This window comes from Hibiscus syriacus, unplaced genomic scaffold (genome assembly GCF_006381635.1).
Source record: "Hibiscus syriacus cultivar Baekdansim isolate YM2019G1 unplaced genomic scaffold, ASM638163v2 tig00110332_pilon, whole genome shotgun sequence".
Taxonomy (NCBI): domain Eukaryota; kingdom Viridiplantae; phylum Streptophyta; class Magnoliopsida; order Malvales; family Malvaceae; genus Hibiscus; species Hibiscus syriacus.
Window position 1 is genome coordinate 8,313,684 of NW_024062688.1, and position 24,641 is coordinate 8,338,324.

General features: G+C 36.6%; 1 protein-coding gene and 1 pseudogene across 1 annotated transcript; one reads left to right on the top strand and one right to left on the bottom strand.

Annotated features, from left to right (window-relative positions):
• Positions 1–866: 866 nt before the first annotated feature.
• Positions 867–22,130, bottom strand: LOC120119698 (annotated as a pseudogene).
• On the top strand, positions 13,889–14,815 carry LOC120119699 (elongation of fatty acids protein A-like). The gene has a single exon (XM_039139507.1). It carries the CDS (start codon positions 13,916–13,918, stop codon positions 14,768–14,770), a length of 855 nt encoding a protein of 284 aa, XP_038995438.1. The 5' UTR covers positions 13,889–13,915; the 3' UTR covers positions 14,771–14,815.
• Positions 22,131–24,641: the final 2,511 nt, after the last annotated feature.

Genomic DNA, 24,641 nt, shown 5'->3' on the forward strand with positions numbered 1-24,641 from the left:
GAATGTATCTTTAATCTGTTTTTATGTCTCTAAAAAGATAAAACATTTTTGTCTGAATAAGGATTATTTATAATAATGAACACTTTTCTGGATCAATGCCTCCAATTGCATACATCATACATTGCATTTCTTGCATTTTATATTTCATGTTTGTTTATTTTATATTTTCCATGTTTTTACATTCATATTAACTAACAGAACATGTCTCAGACACCGAGCTTACCACCGCAAGCATCAGACACACATCACCCGCACAATACTCGAGCAAAAAAGAGACAAATGGAAGCCAGAATAGAGAAGATCGAAGAACACATGGCAAGACTTCAAAAGGAGCTAGAAGATAAGATGGCTCAGAACAGTGAAAGTACTCTTGAGTCCATCAAGAAAAATCAGGAGTCCTTGGTCGACCAAATCGTAGCCAAGTTGTCAGGTCTACAGCAAGCTAGTGCGTCAGGGGGCATCTCTTCCGAGGGGATGGCCATACCACCAACCCCGCAAGTGGTTCTCTCACCCGGAATATTACCCGGGGACGCATCTGCTACTAAAGGGAAAGAAGCACTACCCGGGGACTCATTCGCTACCAAAGCGAAAGTTGCACCTGCTGTGAAGATACAAACTTCTACAATCATCCCTGATGATCATCCGGATGATTATAATGTCCCAGACTTTGACGAGGAAGATAAAGCCAAAAAGATGGAAGAAAAGATAAAAATATTAGAAGATCAAATAAAGATGGTCCAGGGAGACCATGATTATTATGGAGTGGACGCATTGGAGCTAAGCCTAGTTCCAGACTTGGTGCTTCCACCAAAGTTTAAAATTCCTGAGTTTGAGAAGTTCGACGGGAATAGCTGCCCTTCAGCCCATATCACTATGTTCTGTCGAAAGATGACAGGATATGGAGGGAATGATCAACTCCTGATCCATTGTTTTCAGGAGAGCCTGTCCGGTTCAGCTATTCGGTGGTATAACCAGCTTAGCCGAACTCATATCAAGACGTGGAAAGACTTAGCCAAGTCTTTCCTGGAGCAGTATAAGCATATCAACGATATGAGACCAGACCGGGTCATGTTACAAAGCCTGGAGAAGAAACACAATGAGAGTTTCCGACAATACGCACAGAGATGGAGGGATTTATCTGTGCAAGTTCATCCACCTTTGGATGAAAAGGAAACTAGAAAGCTGTTTGTACAGACCCTGAGGGCACCTTACTTCGGGCATTTGGTAGCAATCACGTCGGGGAGTTTTTCAGATTTAGTCATGGCCGGCGAAATGATCGAGTTGGCCATTAAACAAGGAAAGATTGAGGGAGGAGACTCCAGTAAAAAGCCTCCCACGAAAAACAAGGAGCGAGAGATCAACAATGTGAACACTTACAACGTCAACAAGGGGGTTACGATCTCAAGCTCAAATTCCACAGCAGCCGTACCATCCGGTACATCTAGACAGAACCAGAGAGAACCGAGAAGAGAAAGGGAAAGGGAGCAGTTTGACCCCATTCCCATGACGTATAAAGAATTATACCAACAGCTCTTCGACACTCATGCAGTGTCGCCTTATCCTATGAATCCAATAAATCCCCCTTACCCGAAATGGTATGACGAGAGCGCTCATTGCGAATACCATGGCGGTGTGCAGGGGCATTCGATTGAAAGTTGTCTCGCATTCAAGAGACTTGTGCAAAGAATGAGAAACAAGAATTGGATCACTTTTAACTCCGGAGCACCAAACGTCGCCCAGAATCCCTTGCCCAATCATCAGAAGACAGGAATCAATGCCGTTACCACCGAGGGTGGCAAGAAGGTTAAATCAAGTGTTTCAGAGATCAAGTCTCATTTGGCTTGGGTATGGAGCCAAATGGTGAAGGCAGGGCTTCTTGCACCATATCCAGATACGACAGAAAATGAAGATGGTAACCATTGTTGTTACCACAATAAAGAAGGGCATGAAGTGCAAGATTGCCCAGAGTTCAGATTGTTAGTCCAGCTCATGATGGATCGAAGGAGCTGGAGTTTTATGAAGAAATTCAAGATTCTTGGGAAGCAGATGTTTGTGCCACCGGAGAATCATCAGATAGAAAACTTGGTAGGGGTAGTCCTTTGATAATTACCCCTAAGGCAAGCATGACAGTGACAACACCAGCCAAGGTGGTAATCTCCGCACCGCGGCCTTTTCAATATAAGGACAATCGGCAAGTGCCATGGAAGTACGAGTGTCAGGTGAGCACTTCCGGAGGAGGTAATAGTAAAGTGGGGCAAAGACCACTGGAGCCGTTCAAGGAAGATGTGCTAGTTGTCAATAAACCTATAAAGGAGGAAGAAGCTAAAGAGTTCCTCAAGATCTTGAAGCATAGCGAGTACAACATTGTGGAACAGCTCCACAACTTACCTACACGTACTTCAATGCTAGCACTATTTTTAAGCTCGGAAGCACACCGAGAAGCGTTGTTGAATGTCCTTAATCAAACGTTCGTGCCACAAGACATACCAGTCAGCAAGATGGATCGACTGGTAAACAATATTCAAGCTGATAATCTCATCTCGTTTTCAGATGATGAGATTCCCTCAGGAGGAAGAGGCCGAACGAAGGCGTTACACATTACTACCTACTGTAAGGGGCACGCTTTACCAAGTGTCTTAATCGATAATGGTTCAGCCTTGAACGTGATGCCTTTGATTACATTGAAGAGGCTACCAATAGATACCTCTCATATGAGAGCTTGTCAGAATGTGGTCCGAGCATTCGATGGAACCAAAAGAGAGGTAATCGGAAAGATTGAGGTACCATTGACTATCGGACCAGCCACCTATGATGTTGAGTTCCTTGTGATGGATATCATGCCGTCCTATAGCTGTCTTTTGGGAAGGCCGTGGATTCATCAAGCAGGTGCAGTACCCTCCACGTTGCACCAGAAAGTTAAATTTGTCATTGACGGGGCCTTGGTAATTATCAACGCTGAGGAAGATATCGTGGCAAGCGTGACCACGGAGGCTCCATACATCGAAGTAGACGAGGAAGCGGTAGAATGTTCGTTCCGCTCCTTGGAGTTTGTGAATGCCACATTTGTGGCAGAAGGAAAAAGAATCCCAAGACCTCGACTCTCCAAATGCACAAGGATGGAGATCAAGCAAACTCTAGGCCGAGGCGCCAGAACCGGGAGAGGTTTTGGGAAATATTTGCAAGGGGTGATCAATCCTGTCATTCCTATCACAAAATTAGACCAATTTGGGCTCGGTTTTCAGCCCAGTTATCATGAAAAGAGAAAGGAGATCCAAAAGAACCGGGAGAGAAGATTGGCCAAATTGACTGGGAACGAATTTCAAAGGAAGCCCATGACATTCCCGCCGCTTTTCAGAACATTCAAGTCAGGTGGTTATGTGTTTGAGACCACCACATCCGAGTTAGAAACGGCTCTGGAAGATCTGAGCGTTAATGTCGTGACCACAGAAGAGGTTGACAACGGAGATAGATCCGGGATATGCCTTCCGCCACATGGGTTCGTGCCTAGCAGTTGGTCGGTGGAAGAACTACCTGTGGTTTACAAGAATCTTTCAGAGTAATATTCGAACTATCCCTATTTGCCTATACCCGGGGCAATAGGTGATCTTTTGTAAGGGTGAATAAATGTTTTGTTTAAGTTTAATAAAAGATGCATTTTTCTTTTCATGGCAAACAAATTTTTCTTTTATGTTTGAATTCATTCTCTATCTCCTTCATGCCAGTACTTCATTTCCAGTTACTCTCAAAGTTAGTTTTTGACCATTCCGTGTGGGATATTATCCTCTCACACATACACATCTTCCTCCTTTCAGGTTCCCAGATAATGATAATGTGGGCACTAATGACCCTGATCCGGAGGTGGATTTTGAATCGACCATTTGTCTTGGGGAATTTGAAGAATGCGATAATGAAGAAGGGTACAACTTGCCTACCGAATTGTTGAGAATGATAGAAAAAGAAGAAAAGCAAATACTGCCACATGAGGAGGCGATCGAAATCTTAAATTTGGGCACTGAGGAAGATCGAAAGGAGGTTAAAATCGGCACAACTCTTTCGACTGAAGCAAGAAAAAACCTGATAGCCTTACTTCAGGAGTACGAAGATGTGTTTGCTTGGTCGTATCAAGACATGCCGGGACTAGACACAGATATGGTAGTTCACAAACTGCCAATCAAACCAGAATTCAAACCAGTACAGCAAAAACTGAGAAGAATGCGACCAGAAATGCTCCTTAAGATCAAGGAAGAAGTCAAGAAGCAATTTGATGCCGGTTTTCTCCAAGTGGCCAAATACCCTGAGTGGGTGGCCAACATAGTGCCTGTGCCGAAAAAGGACGGGAAAGTACGCATGTGTGTCGATTACCGGGACCTTAATAAGGCCAGTCCCAAGGACAACTTTCCTCTGCCACACATAGACACTCTGGTGGACAATACAGCCGGGAACGCCTACTTTTCATTCATGGATGGATTTTCGGGGTACAATCAGATCAAGATGCATCCCGAAGACATGGAGAAGACCACTTTCGTCACAATGTGGGGAACTTTCTGTTACAAAGTGATGCCTTTCGGATTAAAGAATGCTGGAGCAACATATCAGAGAGCTATGGTGACCCTGTTCCATGACATGATGCACAAAGAAATCGAGGTTTATGTCGACGACATGATTGTCAAGGCACAAACCGAGAATGAACATATCAAGAATCTGAGGAAGCTCTTCCAGAGATTGAGAAAGTTCCAACTGAGACTAAACCCTAGCAAGTGTACCTTCGGGGTAACGTCTGGAAAACTATTAGGCTTTATAGTCAGCAGGAGAGGCATACAGGTCGATCCTGATAAGGTTAAGGCTATCCAGAATCTACCTCCACCACGAACCCAAAAAGAAGTCCGAGGTTTTCTGGGCAGACTAAACTACATAGCTCGGTTCATCTCTCAGTTAACCGACAAATGTGACCCCATCTTTCGTCTCCTCCGAAAAAATAGCCCTGGAGCATGGGATAAAAATTGTCAGATTGCATTTGAGAAGGTAAAAGAGTACTTGTCTCACACTCCTGTCCTGATGTCCCCTATCCCAGGAAAACCTCTGTTTTTGTATCTCTCCATATTCGAGAACTCCATGGGGTGTGTTCTGGGTCAACACGATGAGTCTGGGAAGAAGGAAAGAGCCATCTACTACTTAAGCAAGAAGTTCACCGATGGCGAGGTCCGATATCCTCCTATTGAGAAGGTTTGTTGTGCCCTGATATGGGCTACAAAAAGACTTCGACAATACATGTTGTATCACACCACTTGGCTGATTTCCAAGTTAGACCCATTAAAATACATGATGGGTGTACCTGCTCTATCCGGAAGGTTAGCTCGATGGCAGATGCTTTTGTCTGAATTTGACATCGAATACGTGAGCCAGAAAGCGGTAAAAGGCAGCGCCATATCCGATTTTTTGGCAAGCAGAACTGATGAGAGCTATGAGCCGCTGGACTTTGATTTCCCGGACGAGGACTTAATGGCCATATCTTTAGAGGAAGCAAGCATTTCAACGGACGGTTCCTGGAGAATGCACTTCGATGGGGCATCAAATGCACTAGGACATGGCGTCGGGGCAATTCTAGTCTCCCCAGAAGGGAGTCACTACCCATTTACCAGCAGACTGAACTTTGATTGTACCAATAACATGGCAGAATATGAAGCCTGTGTCTTAGGAATTCGGGCTGCACTGGGACAAAATATAAAGACTTTGCGGGTGTATGGAGACTCAGCCTTAGTAATCTATCAGCTCCGAGGAGAGTGGGAAACCAAGGATATAAAGCTGTTAGAGTACCGAAAACTAGTGTTGGATCTGCTCGAAAAGTTCGACGAAGTCACCTTCCACTACGTGCCTAGAGAAGAAAATCAAATGGCTGACGCTTTAGCTACCTTGGCTGCCACATTCAAGGCTGGCGGGGAGTCTGAAATGATGCCAATTAACATGCAGTCGTATGAGTACCCAGCTCATTGTTACCAAATTGAAGAAGTGAAAGATACTAAGCCTTGGTACTTCGACATTCTGCAGTATATCAAGCATCGGAGTTATCCAGAGAAAGCCACCGAAACCGATAAGAGAACCCTTAGAAGGTTGGCAGCTGGATACGTCCTTGACAGAGAGGTTTTATACAAGAAAAGCCATAACCAAGTTCTGTTAAGGTGCGTCGATGCTGAAGAGGCAAAAATGATAGTGGAAGAAGTACATGATGGGGTTTGTGGAGCACATGCAAATGGGCATATGATGTCAAGACAAATAATGAGATGCGGATATTTTTGGTCCACACTGGAAAGTGATTGCATCAACTATGCTAGGAGATGTCATAAATGTCAGATTTATGGAGACAAGATAAATGTTCCACCCCATCCACTTCATGTAATGACGTCACCATGGCCTTTTTCCGTGTGGGGCATGGACGTTATCGGGCAAATCCATCCGAAGGCTTCGAATGGTCACCGTTTCATTCTCGTAGCAATTGACTATTTCACGAAATGGGTAGAGGCTGCGTCATACGCCAGTGTCACTCAATCCACTATTTGCAAGTTTCTGAAGAAAGAAATTATATGTCGGTATGGTCTACCTGAAAGGATTATCACCGATAACGCAACAAACTTGAACAACAAGATGATGAGTGCTGCCTGCGAACAGTTCAACATAAAACATCACAATTCCACTGCTTACAGACCAAAGATGAACGGAGCAGTAGAAGCAGCAAACAAAAATATTAAGAAGATAGTGGAGAAAACAACTGAAACCTACAAAGACTGGCACGAGAAGTTGCCTTTTGCTTTGTTCGCTTATCGAACCTCGGTACGTACATCGACTGGGGCAACTCCATTTTCACTAGCCTATGGAATGGAAGCAGTGCTACCCATTGAAGTCGAGATTCCGTCTCTCAGGGTCTTGTCAGAAGTCAAACTAGATGATACAGAGTGGGCACAATCCAGATATGATCAGCTTAATCTGATAGATGAAAAAAGACTGAAAGCCATTCATCATGGTCAAATCTATCAGAAACGAATGATCCGAGCACACGACAAAAAGGTGCGCCCGAGAATATTCCGTGAAGGGGATCTAGTGCTAAAAAGAATTTGGCCAGTCCAGAAAGATTTCCGAGGAAAATGGACGCCAAATTGGGAAGGACCTTATGTCGTGAAGAAGGCTTTCTCCGGAGGAGCCCTTATCCTGGCTGAAATGGACGGACCTGAGCTGCCACATCCCATTAACTCGGACGCAGTCAAGAAATACTTCGCTTAGGATGAAAACCCGAGAGGGCGTCTTAAGTTGAAAAAAAAAAAAAAAAAAACGTTTAGGGTGAAAACCCGAAAGGGCGCCCTAAATTGAAAAAAGAAAAAGAAGAAAGAAGATAAGGTGGGTTCAAGATGAAAACCCGCAAAGGGCGTCTTGCAACCAAGGATGGGTCCAAGTTGAAAACCCGGAAAGGGCGATTTGGATATTAACGGTGGAAACATCCCGGCACATGAATCTTCTACGAACTCAACAAATCGAAGAAATGTTGCACTCTCCCAAACGTTGTCGCATTTTCAAAGATCCTTTGGCAAAGGCTGTATTCAAAGTCACCAAACGGCTTTTCAGCTCAGAAGTGCCCACGTTATCGAGATCTAAGACATTCATTTACACATCATTGTGTATTCGTTTTCTAGAATGTTTGCCATGTATTATTTGTTATTCTCCTCCCTTATGAATAAAGACCATCTTTCCTCCAATTCCTTTTGAGCATCTTGAATTAGATTTAAACCTAATGGTTTATTTATTTTTATGAAAGGTAATCGCATATTACTGTACAAAGATTCATTGAAAAGTACAGGTACCCAGAAGCCGATCAAGGCCCATGCACATGCTTGAGATGGTTGAGGAGCGTCTTCGAAAAAAGAAAAAAAAATCATCAAACATTTGAAGAATTCAAGATCAGAGATCGGAACTTCAAGCTCAAGAGTCAACAACGACAGGCCACCGGAGAACTCTCCAAGAGCTCAGAATAACATATGTTGCATATACATTTTAGGCATACCTAAGACCATGACATCCATAACATCACATATATGCATATCTTTGCAGGTTTTACCCAGAGCCAATTTCAACTTCACAACGAAGGATATTGGACTCCAGACAACGCAAGTTCAACTTCACGACGAAGGGACCGCTGGTTGTCAACAAACATTTCCCAATTTCAGAGCCAATTTCAACTTCACAACGAAGGATATTGGACTCCAGACAACGCAAGTTCAACTTCACGACGAAGGGACCGCTGCTTGTCAACAAACATTTCTCAATTTCAGAGCCAATTTCAACTTCACAACGAAGGATATTGGACTCCAGACAACGCAAGTTCAACTTCACGACGAAGGGACCGCTGCTTGTCAACAAACATTTCTCAATTTCAGAGCCAATTTCAACTTCACAACGAAGGATATTGGACTCCAGACAACGCAAGTTCAACTTCACGACGAAGGGACCGCTGCTTGTCAACAAACATTTCTCAACTTCAGAGCCAATTTCAACTTCACAACGAAGGATATTGGACTCCAGACAACGCAAGTTCAACTTCACGACGAAGGGACCGCTGCTTGTCAACAAACATTTCTCAATTTCAGAGCCAATTTCAACTTCACAACGAAGGTTATTGGACTCCAGACAATGCAAGTTCAACTCAACCTCATGATGAGGGAGCCATTTCATATTGCGATTCGAATTGACAAACCAGTTTCAACACCGGATTTCAATTCTACGACAGAGGACATTCGATATGGATGAAATTTGTGTCTATTAATCTTTGCTACATTTTCGTTACACGATAATAAGCAAAGAGGGGCAGCTGTAGACACGTTATTTCACATTCATCCATATATTACACTAAACACATATCTTATTATTTTATTATTTATTTTTTATTTCATGTTTCCAGGCCTAAACAAGATGGCCCAGACCAAATGGCAAGCCGGTTCCCAGCAATGAACTAGGGTTTCTAGAACCCTAGTGTTCCAAGCCTCCACGGCGCCATAAGCCCTTGCTCGAGGAGTCCTTACATCATACGGCCGCATTCCACGCCAGTTTCATCAGCCATTCAACAAATCCGGTTCCCTCGGCGCAAGGAAAGCACACGTAAGCACATAAGACACCAAGCAAAGCAGCGTGTGTTAGTGGGATTCCAAACAACCAAACCGAGTCTTACTCGGATTCAATCTCTAAGGACAGTTTTTTTTCTTATACTATAAATATGTAATCAGAACCCAGTGGAAAGAGGGGATTTTTTTTTTTTCTTTCATACTGAATACAAGTAAAGTTATAAGCAAAATTACCAGCAAGACATAACCAAGCATTCAGATTTTCTCGAGGGTTTCGTGCAAATATTTCGAAAAGAAAGGTAAAAAGTTCATACCTTTTGCATGTTTTCTTCCTTGTCTGGTGTCTTTGTTGAGCTTTGGTTCGAAAGAAACCCAAAAAGAGAGCATTTGAGCCGATGAACATTAGGGACCAGGATCTTCTTCCATAGATCTTTGGCTCCTCGAGGCTCGGTTTCAAAAAGTATTTCGATTTTTAAAACGTTGAGACATAGGGCTTTCAGAAAAACCAATTTTTTTGGGGTTTTACCGCCGATGACTGGCAGCCGGCGCCGATCAGAGGCGGTCGGCGAGGCGGCGCGAGGAGGCCAACGGTTGGTTTCTGGAAAATGTTGCCTGTGTTCTTCGTTTCTGAAGAACAAGGCAGAGAAAAGAAGAGATGGGGTTGCTCTCGGGCGAGAGAAGAAGAGAAAATGAAATGAAAAAAACATTTGATCCGTTTATATCAGATCCGCGTTTTGCAATAAATTAGGGTAAACTACCCTTTTGGTCCCTCGCAGCTTCTAAAGATTTATCTTGACCCCGATATTGCTTTGAATTTTGACCTCTAGCCTGCAGTTCTTTCATTTTAGTCCTTTCTCGGGATTTTAGTTTTAATTATCTTTTTATATTACATTATAATATTTATATATATTTTATATTATTATTAGTTTTTTTTTACACATTCGTATATATTTATTATTAGTATAGTATTATTTCACTTATATGTTATAATATATATATATATATATATATGTATATATGTACACATTTTGTATTTTACCCTATTTGTTTACTTCTTTATTATTATATTTATTTACATTAGTTTTAATTATCTTTTTATATTACATTATAATATTTATATATATTTTATAATATTATTAGTTTTTTATACATTCGTATACATTTATTATTAGTATAATATTATTTCATTTATACGTTATATTATATATATATATGTATATATGTACACATTTTGTATTTTACCCTATTTTTTTTACTTCTTTATTATTATATTTATTTACATTATTTTTTTTTATTTATTATTATATTTTTTCCTCCCTCTTATATTTAGCTATTATATAAATGGTATTAATGTTATTATATGTTTGTATTAACTTTATGTGTTTTACTTTATACGCTATTATGTTACAATTTTTTTTTCTATTATTGTTATATATATATATATTTTCTTATTTTATTTTCATTATTTTTTTATTATTATTTTACATGTACATATTTGATTATGGTGATTTATTTTAGTTTTTAGTTTTTATTTATTTATTACTATTATATATATCTTTTTATTTTTCCCATTGTTTATATCTTTATCATTATTACCACCATATACATTATTTTTATACTCTGTATTTTCCTCATCTTATTTGTTTTCCATTTTACCTTAGGTGTTTTTATTTGCATTCTTTATCTAATATGTGTCTTGATTTTCTAAGGGTACAATTTAAGCGATCTAAGGTAAGTAATTTAGATCGTCATTTTACATTTTAATTTAAATTTACAACTTTCTTAATTAAAGACAACTGGAAATTATACAGTACCGAAAGGGCAGTTCAAGGGTGCTAACCCTTCCTTGACTGTAACCGACTCCCGAATCCGACACATCTTTGGTAAGACGCGATTAGGTAAGAAATAAGGTACCCGGTCAACCCATTTATTTTTAAATAAATGATCGGTGGCGACTCCAATCCACTTTTTCCTAAGTCGAAGCCCAATTCCGGGGCCCAACCGAAAGACGGTTACGACAATATTGACTCTGTGTTCTTCACTCGTGATTGGATCGTTTTTCTTCCAAACGACAAGCGGGTGCATGGCATATAACCCATATTAAGAAATTTTAGGGGGGGGGGATTATGAACAATAAACTCAAAATATGTAAATGATCGGTTTGTGACGGATGATAAGCGAGTGGAAAAAATAAAGAGTAATATTTTATGAAATTCGAAATTTATAATTTCTTGTTTATTTTTTAAGGTCTTTTAAAAAATCTAAGTGATGACTTGAAAAATCTCATTAGCGAGGCTTCATCACTTGCCAAATGCTAAATATCGTTACAAAAAAGAGTTGACAAATATAATTTGAAAGGTTAATGTGGGAAAATAGTATAATTTTAATGGTTAAACGTATATTTAAATTTAAAAAGAAGGATCTTTAATCCCATCCCGATTATAGTTAAGGATGGCCATGAGACCCGAACTCCAATCCGATCGAATTGGGTTATTTTAAAAAAAAATTGAGTTCGGGTCCGGTCCGGTTCGGGTTTATGGTAAAAAATACCCGACCGATCTGATTTTTTTTTTATAATTTTACCTTATATATTTAAGAATAATTACAATAATACCCCTATATATATTTTTTTCCAATTAAGTCACTGTTTTTATTGACTAAAAATAATTTTTTTTTTAATTTTGGGTCGGATTTTTAAGTTATATATTGGGTCGGGTTCGGGTCAGATTTTTTTTTCTAAGTGTTTTTTTAAAATGTAAGCGATTAATAAAAAATTACTAATATTATTGGTATAAAAAATATGTTAAAGCCGTATAAAATGATATTTATGTGGTTTAAATTTTTTACTGTATAGAGAGACTACGTGGATTGAATGAACAATTTTTTTAAATTTTTCAATAAATGGTTCATTTAAAAGGGTAAATTACTTGAATGATCACTTAACTATGGAGTTGGTATCAATATGACTACCGTTTATAAAATTTCATCAATACAACCAGTTAACTATTTAATTGATTTCAACATAGAATCTTGCCGTTAACATTTGACGAAAATATTAACGAGACAGTTAATAAAATTAGTATAATTATATAGTTGATCCTCAGTACTTACATATTCTTTCAATTTAGTATAATTTTAATTTAATTAAAAAAACCAACCCTCTAATCAAATAATGTCACGTGTCAACCAGTTATTATGACATATTTTACTATGGGCACATATCATCACTTGATTATAGAGGTTTTAAAATTAATTTTAGTATTTTAATTAAATAAATTTTACTACCAATCAAGTGATTGTTTAAAGGGAAAACAAGAATAAACATAATATTGTTGTCTAAGTAAATTTGATCCTGGCACCTCAGGGATAAAGATGGAACGCCTCAACTGCAAACCCAATGTTTGTTATTATTTTGTAAACTTGTTTATATATGATGTTTTATATTATACATATAAAAGAAAATAATAATATTTTAATAAATAAATTTTATGTCATTTAAATGAATCTAAAAAATAAAAAATAAGTTTAATTTTTTTATATTTTAAAATTAATTTTTTCTTTATAATAATTTTTAAATGAGTTTGAATTATAGATTAATTTTTGTTTTTTTACAAAGTTTGTTATTTATTTACCATTTAAAAATTAATTTAATTCGTTTATTACTGATTATGTATCATTTAAAATTAATTGTAAAAAATTAATTTTATTAAAATTTATTTATATATAAAATATAATTTATTTATTAGAATATTATTATTTTCTTTTTATGTATAATATAAAATAAGATGTATAAACAATTTTATAAACTAATAACAAATATTGAGTTTGCCTTAGTGGTTTAGGTGTGCCCACCCTTAACTTTGCTTTTTTCCTTTAATCAGGTGCCAATAAGATGGTGACATGACACCTTCTCATTGAAGGGTTAATTTTTTAAATTAAATAAAATTTGAGATTAAATGAATAGAATATATAAGTATTGAGGATCAATTGTATAATTATACTAATTTTATTAACTGTCATGTCAACACTTCCGTCAAATGTTAATGATAAGTGACTATATTAAAACCAATTAAATAATTAAATAATCATATTGATGAAATTTTGAAAATTGTGGTCATATTGACTCCAACTCCATAGTTAGGTAGTCATATAAGTAGTTTACCCTATTTAAAAAAAAATCAAGTACATGCACAAATCAAATGGTCTCTATAAAGGAATTGTTGTTATCTTAAGGATCCGGGTTCAAACACCATAGACACCAAGGTAGGAGCATTCAATGTTAAAAGATTAAAAGTTATTTTTAATCAGATCTTGCCTTATATTTACCTCATATAATAAAAAAATCAAGTACGGGTATACTGGCATTACAATATTAAAAAAAATACATAAGTTTCAGCTATGGAGACATATTGTTGAAATCATGAATAATTAAGGAAAATATATGTCGGAATTTCCCTATAAAAAGAAAAAAATAAAAGCAAAAAAACACTATATATATATATATATATATATAGGGCAAAATTAAGAAAAACAGATAGTAGATGGTAGTAGGAAGGAGATGAATGAATTCATTAGGGAGGGCTGAGGACCCATAATTTAAGAGAGAGAAAACCCCATTAAAGCAAGCAGTAATTGGTGAATGCAATGTTTCAGCCAGCTATGATATTGTTGGTCATTAAAACCCAGAAAAAGAAAAGAAGTTAAAAATCAACCCATCAAATTGGAGTAACTTTTGAGTGCTTTAAAAAGCAATGCCAATGGCCATTTCACTCATCACTTGAACTCAATCTGCAAAAACAAAAATTAAGAAGACAATGGAGGTTCCCTTTTTCCCAACCCTTTTCTCAAGTGTAAGAAATTTGGTGGTGAATCAACCCTTTTTTCCAGTATTGGAGGAATGGCTTGTGAATCATCCCAAAATCCACGAGTTCTCATGGGACAATGGCAAAACCCCAGGCTCATCCCAACGCTTTTTAACACTCACGGTTTTGTCCTACATCTTCTTCACCTTCATTTTGTCCCAAGTATCTCGTCCTTCACTTGCACGTCCGGTCCTCAAATCAATCTCAACCGTTCACAACATCTTTCTGGTGACACTATCTTTCATCATGGCCCTTGGTTGTTTGGTGTCCATCTTTTCTCAGGTGCCTAACTTCAAGACCCTGGTTTGTTTCCCTAAGAGGACTTCACCTTCGGGGCCTCTCTTCTTCTGGGGCTACATATTTTACCTCTCGAAGATCATCGAATTCATGGACACCCTCTTGATCATCCTCGGCAACTCGATGAAACGCCTCTCGTTCCTCCACGTCTACCACCACTCGATGGTGGTGATAATGTCGTACGTATGCGTCGACAGCGCCCAATCGTCCTTCTCGATGGTGCTCGTCACCAACTGCGCCGTGCACGTCGTCATGTACACTTACTACCTGATGTGCACGCTTGGGGTTCACCCCAAGTGGAAGAAAATGGTCACCGATTGTCAGCTGGTGCAGTTCTGGGCTAGCTTCCTCATAATGGCAATGCTTGTGTTCTACCATTTCACTGGCTCTGGCTGCTCTGGGGTTTTGAGTTGGTGCTTCAATGCGGCCTTCATTGTTTCTCTTTTGTTCTTGTTCTCCGACTTTCATGCTAAGAATTACCCCACCAAGGTCAAGACCAAGTATGCCTGAATCTTTAACCTTTTTAAAGCTTTTCCATTTTGATACTTTGAAAACATTTTTGAAAAAAGAAATATGCACAGCACCAAAGGTGCATTATCATAAAATAGTTTGCCTTTACAAGTTCAGTGAATTGTTCAACAATGCATCCATCTTTTAGTTTAAATTCAACACTAGATCAGCACTTTGATTGCTATTATTATTACAAATTCAGATTCTCAATTATTAGATGTGTATTGGAGTTGGACAGTATGGTTAGATTTACGTTATGATTTATGTTTCATACCGTATGTAATTATACTCGTATTTATTCGAAATCTTTTGTAATCAATTGATAATTGTATTTATACTATAAAAATTATTGTTTGAACTTAAATTTTCTAAGAAAAGCTCAATGAAAATTAAATATTTGTAAAAATAAAAGTGTCAGTATCTTATGGTCCATTTAATTAAATAGGTAAGCACAGAGCAGGTGCGTAAATACTGTTGCCAGGAACATGTTGCTCTGTCCCACTCCGTTTAGATCGTTGTATAATATAAATGATACTATAGAAAGTTATTGCATTGTCGTTTTCTTATATTTTAACTTCAATGGACTACTTCTCAATATTTCCTAGTAGTAATACTTCTTTATCACTGCACTTGCCTAATCTGTTGACACTTTCTCAATATTTTAACTTCTTTATATATATATATATATATATATAATATGCATAAAGCTTAAACAATAGCTATAAATTAAACCACCTTATTTTAAACAGTTTTATTTAATTCTAAATTTTTCTTATTTGTAAGTAGAAGTCAAAGAATGAGATACTAAATCATTTAAATAAACTAAGTCAGGAGTCGAATACTGACATTATAAATGAAATAAATTGATTTGGAAGCTCGACCCCATAATGAACCTATGTAGTCGTCGATTTAAATTAATCAAGCAATAGATCAAATATCTATGATTATATCAAAAATAAGAAGAAGAATAGTTTATTGGTTAACTAATATATATATATATATATATATATATATATATATATATATATATATATATATATATATATATTTGAATATTTCAAAACCTTAAAAGTATGAATGCATATATGTCCCATGTTTGCCTTAATTAATGTAACTACTCAATGCTTAAGTTGTACGTACTAAATTTGAATTGGATTTGGAAACATTTCCTTTTAAGAAAAACAAACAATTATAGCGACCACTTAAAAGTAAATCAACATACATATATTTTATGTGTGTACAACGTGTTTGTATATATAATTCGTTCAATATTTATTTGTAAAATTAAATTAAATTAATTACATCAATGTGACAGCTAAATTCAATATTAATTTTGTTTGGTCTCTGTTTGTTTTAATCATAAGATGCGACCACGTAAGTATTTGTAACATTAGTAATATTAAAATGATTTTAATATTACAAAGAGTGAGTAACATCTAACAATGCATTATTGCTCCATGAAGTCAACTTTTATTTGATAAAATTTTCATGTATTATATCATTTTTGTCCTTAATATTTAAATCGGACTCCACCAGGGGTCGACTCTTAGCCCTTACATCCAGGGATTCAAATAGAGAAACGCAAACGCTATTGCGGCCGCTATTTTGCGGTAATGCCACCGTCCGAAACTGATATTAACGAATTTCGCGGTGGGTAGCAGATTCACGTTGATAGCACTCCATCGCGTCCGAAATCTAATGAGTAACGGTGGATATCGTCGATAATGAGACGCTATTAACGCTATTCCACCGTTACTGCCAAAATAGTAAGAAAGCCTAAATTTACACATAAAAAATCAAGAGTGAAAGCATATTAATTATCAAGAGTTCAAAATCAACTCACCAAAGAGGCAAAGATTAAAACGGAGAGGGGACAAATAGGCAAGACAATTATTTTGGAAGAAAATCTTGCGTCCGTTATGTTTTGTCGCCGATGAAGAAGAGGAGAAACAGAACGAGCTTCCATTGAAGGTAAAAAATTAAAAGCTTTAAAGATTTGTGAGTCAAAAGTTGAGAGAATTGGAATGAGATTCGAGAGAGTTGAGAGTTGAGAGACCTGTGAGTAGAAAATAAAAGAATAAAGGTTCTGGAGTTTTCCTCACTCCTGAAGCCTTAAAAGGTTTTTTTGCCTGTCCCACTCTCACTCTCATATTTTTATTTATTTTTATTTTTAAATTAATTCTAAAATTTAATGATATGTTTATTTGCCATCACTTCCTCCAATCTTTTAAAATCTATAATTTAGTTCAATCTTTTAAAATTTAAAATTTAGTCTTTAGTTTAGATTATAAACTTTAGATTTTATTTAATTTAGTCCTAATTTCAGTAATATAATTTTTACAGTTTAAATTTTATACTTTTATTTTAATTCTATTTGATTTAGTAATCTTATCCTATCATCAGATTTTTAAAGTCTTTTATTTGGTTAATATATATATATATATATATATATATATATATATATATATGTCAATTTCGCTTAGAAAACATTTTAAAAATCTATAAAATGATTCATTATAATTATAATTATTTTTATTATGTTTTAAGATAAGTTGTGCAAAATTTAAAAAATTCACGACCGCGACACTCGCTATGAATGCGATGACATCCGTTATGTCCGTAACTACGATAAACGCGACGCGACCGAAAACGTGACCGCGAACGCTATTTAAAACCCTACTTACATCTTCACCTTGATTATGGACGACATCTATTGTGCGACACCAGACGATGTTCCATGGTGTATGCTTTTCGCTGACGACATTGTCCTAGTTGCTGAAACAAAAAATGAGCTGAATATTAGACTGGCTACCTGGAAGACTGCTTTGGAAGAAAAAGGTCTAAAGATCAATATTGAAAAGACAGAGTATTTATGTTCAAACTTCAGTGGGAACCAAAACGATGAAGATGTAGAAGTATGCATCGAATGACACGTTCTCCCCTCAAAAGATGGGGGTGTAGATGATGACGTTACACACCGTATAAAGGCGGGATGGCTAAAGTGGATGGCTACTACTGGAGTTTTGTGTGACAAGAATGTGCCTCTAAAAATTAAGGGAAAATTTTATAGAATGGCAATAAGACCAGCGCTGTTGTATGGATCAGAATGTTGTGCAATTAAGAATGATCACATAAGGAGGATGGAGGCCATAGAAATGAGAATGTTTCGATGGACATGTGGTAGGACTCTGTGGGACATGACACCAAACTCTGCAATTAGGATGTCATTGGGGGTGGTGCATGTATCCGAAAAATTGAGAGAGAGAATACTACAATGGTTTGGACATGTCCTTCGACGACAACCGTCGGATGCGGTCAGGAGGGTAGAGTCGATTACAGTTGATAGTGCCAGAAGGAGAGGACGACCAAGGAGGAAGTGGGTAGACTGCTTGAGATCTGATTTGAAGGATTTAGCCCTTACCGATGACATGACCTTTGACAGTAAAGTATGAAGACTTAAGACCAGGGTAGCCGAATAGTGTGGGACACATCCATATGGTGTAACATCATTTGTCTTCTTTTTAATGCCTTTGTAATAATTTCCATGACTTTTACTTTTTATACGTTTCTATCATTGGAATTTATGAAGGCTTAGAACTAGGATAGCATAGTAGTATTGCCTTAGTTTAGGTTTTAACCCATTTGATTTTATTCCTTCTCGTACCTTGCTATCGCTGACTACGATATATCCTTCTCTTCATGTTTCCTCTTTTTAAATTTAGTCGGGACTTACGTTTCTGTCTATATGCAGAGATTTTTATGCTGAGATTTATTTGCAAGGATTACTTCCCATTACAGACGCGCATATGAAGACTGTTCAACTATGTATTTATTTATTTATTTATACATGCATTATATTTTATCTTTATTTTTAATTTTCTGACTCCCGGAGATCTTCCACGGAAACTGCTCTCAACCTGACGTTGAGACAGCCTACTACCCTACCTCCCCTTACCCTATTGTATATGGGAATAGGGTTTTGTTGTTGTACAAGTCTTGATATAATCACACCTCTCAATTCATGTCCTTTTGTCCTTAATATTTGCACGATGACAAATCTCCTTCACATAGGTTTTGCTGGTTTGAAGAGAAACATTTCAAAAGATTAATTAAATTGCATGACAATCGTAATAAGCAGCTTGTTTAATTGAATGTACACAGCATTTCTTTGGCATATATATACAATCTTTTAAAAAAATGCTTGAACATCACAAGTTTTAATGGCCCCACAAGAGAAGCAGCCGATGCTCCTGAATTATCTCGTTACAGACATCAGAAGTAAAGTTGCCTGCACTGTTCAGCTGAAACCTCTGTAGGACAGTAAGGACATCTAAATGTCCGAGGCTCACTTTCCGACAGCTTCATGATTGCTTGCTTGCAAAGAACATGCAAACAAGGCATTAGCATGGGTGGATTCTCTTTGCTGTCTTGATCTCTACTCACAGGACATGCGAATATCGAGTGAAACTGGAGTTCCTTTTCTAACTCCATCGGCACCGTTAACTGTTTCATTTCTTGCCACTCCTGCCTCTTTGCAGCTATTACACTAACCAGCTTCAGCAGTGCAGGCAACCCTTCAACACCAGCAGCTACAGCCACATTCAATGGGCTCCGGTAGGACTGTCCTGCTAGACTGCAAAACTGTTTCTTGATCTCTTTAGTAAATGCTTCCCAGTGTGTTGGTGCCATTAACTCAGCATGAGGGCAGCTGTCGAGCTTTCCTACCCATATGATGCAAACCACGAGCTTCTGAAACTCATTCATGTGGAGAGAAGCAAATGGGGCGAGGTGAGATCTACATAAGTAAGTGCATCAGCTTTAGTTCCTTTCTTTATAATCTCCACAAATTGAAGCCTGTGAAGTTTTAGCTCAAGGGATGAACATGAACCATTTTGGTTGAACTTCTCACGATAGACACAATCCAGTTCAGAGCAGGCTCAAGGTCCTTAACCTTCAGAGATTCAAGTACTTGATACATTTCTAAGAAATGAGATCTAATCGCAATCGCCTCTGGTTCTCCGGCTTCATCTATGAGGGAATCTCCCGGGTCAAACAAGCCTTGCTGATAAAAGTGATTCGCAACTATTTGGTTCACTGTGTGGAAGTCAAAGTCAACATTTCTATATGCCTTGGATATGTCAGGGTTGAATGATTTTTCAAGAAGTTTAGGGTACTTGCTGAGGTTTATATTGCGCTCCTTCTTCAGTCCTAACCGGTTGAGTGGAGCGACAGCGTTGAGCTTTAGTTTTAGCTCAGAAAGAATGGATTTCAGATCAACAGGAGAGACAGGATCATTAATAGCTTGATTTTTGCAAATGCCTGCTCAATTTCATGGCCAATTTGATCAACTATTTCTTGGGATTTTGAGGACGATAATTTCTGCCTCTTAACAACACCGTCAAATGCATCTTTTACTGTGTGCAGTTCCATTTCTTAATCTTAAATCGAAGACAATTTCCTGCAGAAAATACACAAAAGATAAATTCTGGTCATTAAAGGGCGTAGCTTGTTGAAGAAAGGAGGATTCTCTCTAAAATTTGGCTATTGTGCTACTCTAAATGATGCTGGACAAGTGGACATGCAGTTTGACCTTTAATGGTCTATGAAACCCAAAAACCGACATCACAAGTATAACAACTATTATTTATCTGTTAGAAGATATGGCGGACAGAGTGTGATGAAAGGATTTCAGTAGGAAGAAAATGGTGATACAGAAAACAGCCTTCTTGAAGCGACAAGTTAAAATATTTGACATGATATTAGTCACTGAATTGAAAAAGATTAGAGTACAAGTTCCTTATTAAAGCTTTAAATTTGGCACAAAGTGAGAACTTCAGAATGTTACAATAACGCATGTAATCCAGAAAATCACCACAGCTCAAATACACTTAACATTTTCTTACGCTATAACATGTCCAACTTAAGAGCAATGGAAGATTCATGCGTTTTATTCAATTTGAAAATGATTTTTACGTATATTTTTCTACAATCTGACATTCTAAAACGAAACTTGTACACCAAATTGTCAAAGATGGTCTATAAGTATATCAAATTATCAATACAACCCTATAAAACAAAACTCATACGTCATATCTGGTTAACTCATCTATCTTGATAAAATCCACGACCAACAAATTCCTCAATACCAACTACAACGTACTTGAAAAGCCACATAATTGAACAGTTAGATTACGAAGTGACACATTACTACACCAATTGGCTATTTTCTTTTCATTGAACATGAATGTCAAATCAACTTGAAGATTATCATAGGATATAAAAGCACTAGTGATATGGCTCTCAGACACACGAGTTGTAACTGACATCATATACCAAATAATCACTAGTATCAAAAGATGATTTTGAATGGTTTTGAAGGATTAGTCCTCGTCCAAGAATAGGGTTAAGTTTAAAACTAGCAAAACCTAACGCTGTGGTGTATACTGGCCGAAAGAACAAAATGAAATCATCAGATAGGCCATGCTAAATTTGATGTTCTGCAATTAAGTAAGCCAACCAAAGCAAAATGGATATTAATTTCTAGCTTCAACCACAAGATCAGAATTTAGGCTTTGATTGGGAAAGAGGACTGAAAAGGCTGACGAAGGAAACATGGTATTCCGATGATCAAGATTTAAAACCAGTTTTCCACTTTGGCGTTTAACCATGTTAGATTACCGAGATCTCCATTCTTGCCCCCTTTTTCATCTTTCTTACCGAGCAGAACCTCAATCTTCATCGACCATTGAAACAAATAGGAAATAACAAATCATATGTTCAATTCAACTTTGTGCAAACCAAGCTGAAATTGTGAGGGTTACTAAATGCTATCATCAACTAATATGCAGAATCAAAACACATGTAAAAACATCATGAAAATTAAAAAGAAAATTTTGATGTATACCTTTGCCTGGCAGTTTCAGCAAGTCTGTTACTTCATTAGATAAAGAAATGCCACCGGTCAGGCACTACAAAATGAAAATTCAAACTAAAAAGAGGGAACTTTTTACTGATAATTAAGTAAAAAAAAAGTTATTCGAAGTGCATACCATTTACAAATATATAATTCAAAAATGATCTCAAACATATAAAAATTATCTACCAATATAATTCAGTTCCTATAAAACAATTAAAAGGTTTATGCGAAAATGAATAATAAGAAGCAGAACTCAAATTTCATTTTGACATACTTTATTCGGGGAACAAAATCATGAAAATTAAAACAATAGAAATTTAAAACAGAGATTAGAGAAAGGATACATGTTTTCTGATCGAAATTCAGCGAAAATCGCAGAAAGAGAAGTGAGTGGATCGCTTTGATACCCGTGAAGAGAAAAGTGAGAAAAGCGAGCGAGTCTCTAAGACCGTAGGGAACCAAACCAAACACTCGTGGAAGTTTTTCATTTCCTCAAATACCCTTGCTGGACTTGGATTATTTCCCATCCACTTGTACGACGTGTCGTTTTGAGGTGGCCTTGTACGACTTGGATATTTTTATTTCATATTATTTTCACATTTAAATGATGATATGTATATTTAAATAAGACTTACAAATTAAAAGATTCCGATGATAAATAAGTTATTGTTATTTTTTTAGATTTTGAATTTAAATATTAAAAATATTAAAATTGTGAGCATTTAATATTAAATGATTGATAATTATTTTTAAATAAATATTATCTTGTACTTATCTATATTAATAAAAAAAACTTTATTATCTAATGTATTTTTTATTAATATTATAATTATGATTGCAATACTCTTGCTATTATCTTCCTAAATCGTTAACTCTCTATCTTCTATTCATTCGAATAAACCCTTTCACTTGTCGAGGTCATCAAGGGATTTATATCCTCCAAGTTACCGAATATCATAATCTTCGAATCAATTACAGTGTATGTATAAGACTTTTGATAGACCTACATGTTTTATAAATTTTGAAATACATCTATGAGTGATATTATACTAAATATATTAAACTTAAATATAAAATCAAACAACTCCAATTAATAGATATAATATTATTTAATTGTTTATCTCTAAAATTTTATACTCAATTGAATTTGGATCACTTTAGTAAATCTATGACAATGGTAGTAGAAATGACTTTTTGTTGTTGTGGAGTTGATAGTTCCATCGTAATATTTTATGATAGAAGGACAAAGACTTCAGAACTTCTTATATTATGTTTTTGGACAAAATCTCTATAATTTTGTAGGGTAAATTACAGTTTTAGTACCAAAATTATTATTTTTGTTTTGTTTAGGTCCCTAAACTTTATTTTTTTTAAATCATACATAACATTTAGTTTAAGTTCCGTTTTGGTACTCCCTCATTAAAAACATAAAGATGATATTGACTTATCACCATAAGATAATATCACGTCATCATTGAAAAAATAAAAAAATATCATATTAACAGTTCTGTTAATTTTTTAAATGACATGTACCATATTGAAACTTAAACTAAATGTTAGTTATGATATTGAAAAAAAAATTAAGAACCAAAACGAAACAAAAATAATAATTTAGATACTAAACTTATAATTTACTCAATTTTAACCAGTCTTATACGAATGTAAAAACTAAATTTATAAATTACAATAGGGGACGAGCTCCTTTGGCTCCAATGACCCTTCGCCCCTGCTTAAAAAAAACCTAATAGTAGAATAACATGTAATATTTGAACAACTAATACATGTGGATATTGGATTTTTATTACCTTCGCTCAAGCATCAAGCGGTGAGTTGCCTTCGCTCTAGGTTTTGAGATGCCTCCACTTACCAAAGGACATGAGATGCCCCAAAATGAGGAGAAATTTCCACCTGTTAACTGTAGAAATATTGAGCTTTTTCCGTACCTACAAAATTGCGGTTGTCTCTAAGGGCGTTGAGTTATCTTCACATTGACTTACGATCATGTATTTGCCATAATTTTATCATAAGAAAGATGTCTCAATTCTACCTTTCGTGTATAATACGCGTTGAGAACCTTCGTCGCTGAAATAGTGTTATACAATATTTGACAAAATGTCAGGAAGTATCACATATATCTCCGCGACAAGTAATTGAAACACCTTTAAATCCAGCAACAAAAGCTTTTACAGGGATACCTCTGTGTCGAGATCCCAACACCAAGGATAAAAAGTAGAGAGAATCGCCTCAGTGACCAAAAAAAAGTTATAATATACGATTTTAACCAACTTTTTTTGGATTTGCCAAAATGACCAACAAAATCGCAACGCGAAATAAAAATCGCAACGCGATCCCCAGAATCGCAAATCAGTTTCCAAAATCGCAACGCGATTCTTGAAAATCGCGATGCGATAGTACAAATTCGTATTGCGATTTTCCATAATCGCAACGCGAATATGAAAATCGCAACGCGAACACATAAATCGCAACGCGTATCCGTAAATCGCAACGTGTATCCGTAAATCGCAACGCGTATGGGTAAATCGCAATGCGTATCCGTATATCGCAACGCGTATCCGTAAATCGCAACGCGTATCCGTAAACTGCAACGTGTATCCGTAAATCGCAACGCGTAATGCGTATCCGTAAATCGCAACGCGTATCCGTAAATCGCAACGATAATCCGTAAATCGCAACGAGAATCTGTAAATCGCAACGATAATCCGTAAATCGCAACGAGAATCTGTAAATCACAACACTTAAATTTTGGGTATATAACACTGAAATCATAAACTAAATCCCTAAATCGCAACTCATTCCATCTCCATCTATCACTCTCTCCGGCGACATCCGTTCCTATATCCAACGACATCCTTCCCAATCCGGCAACAGGTTTTAGTTTCGCAGCTCGTCTGTTTAGTAAATTAATTTACAACCATGAAATCATCTAATGTTGAT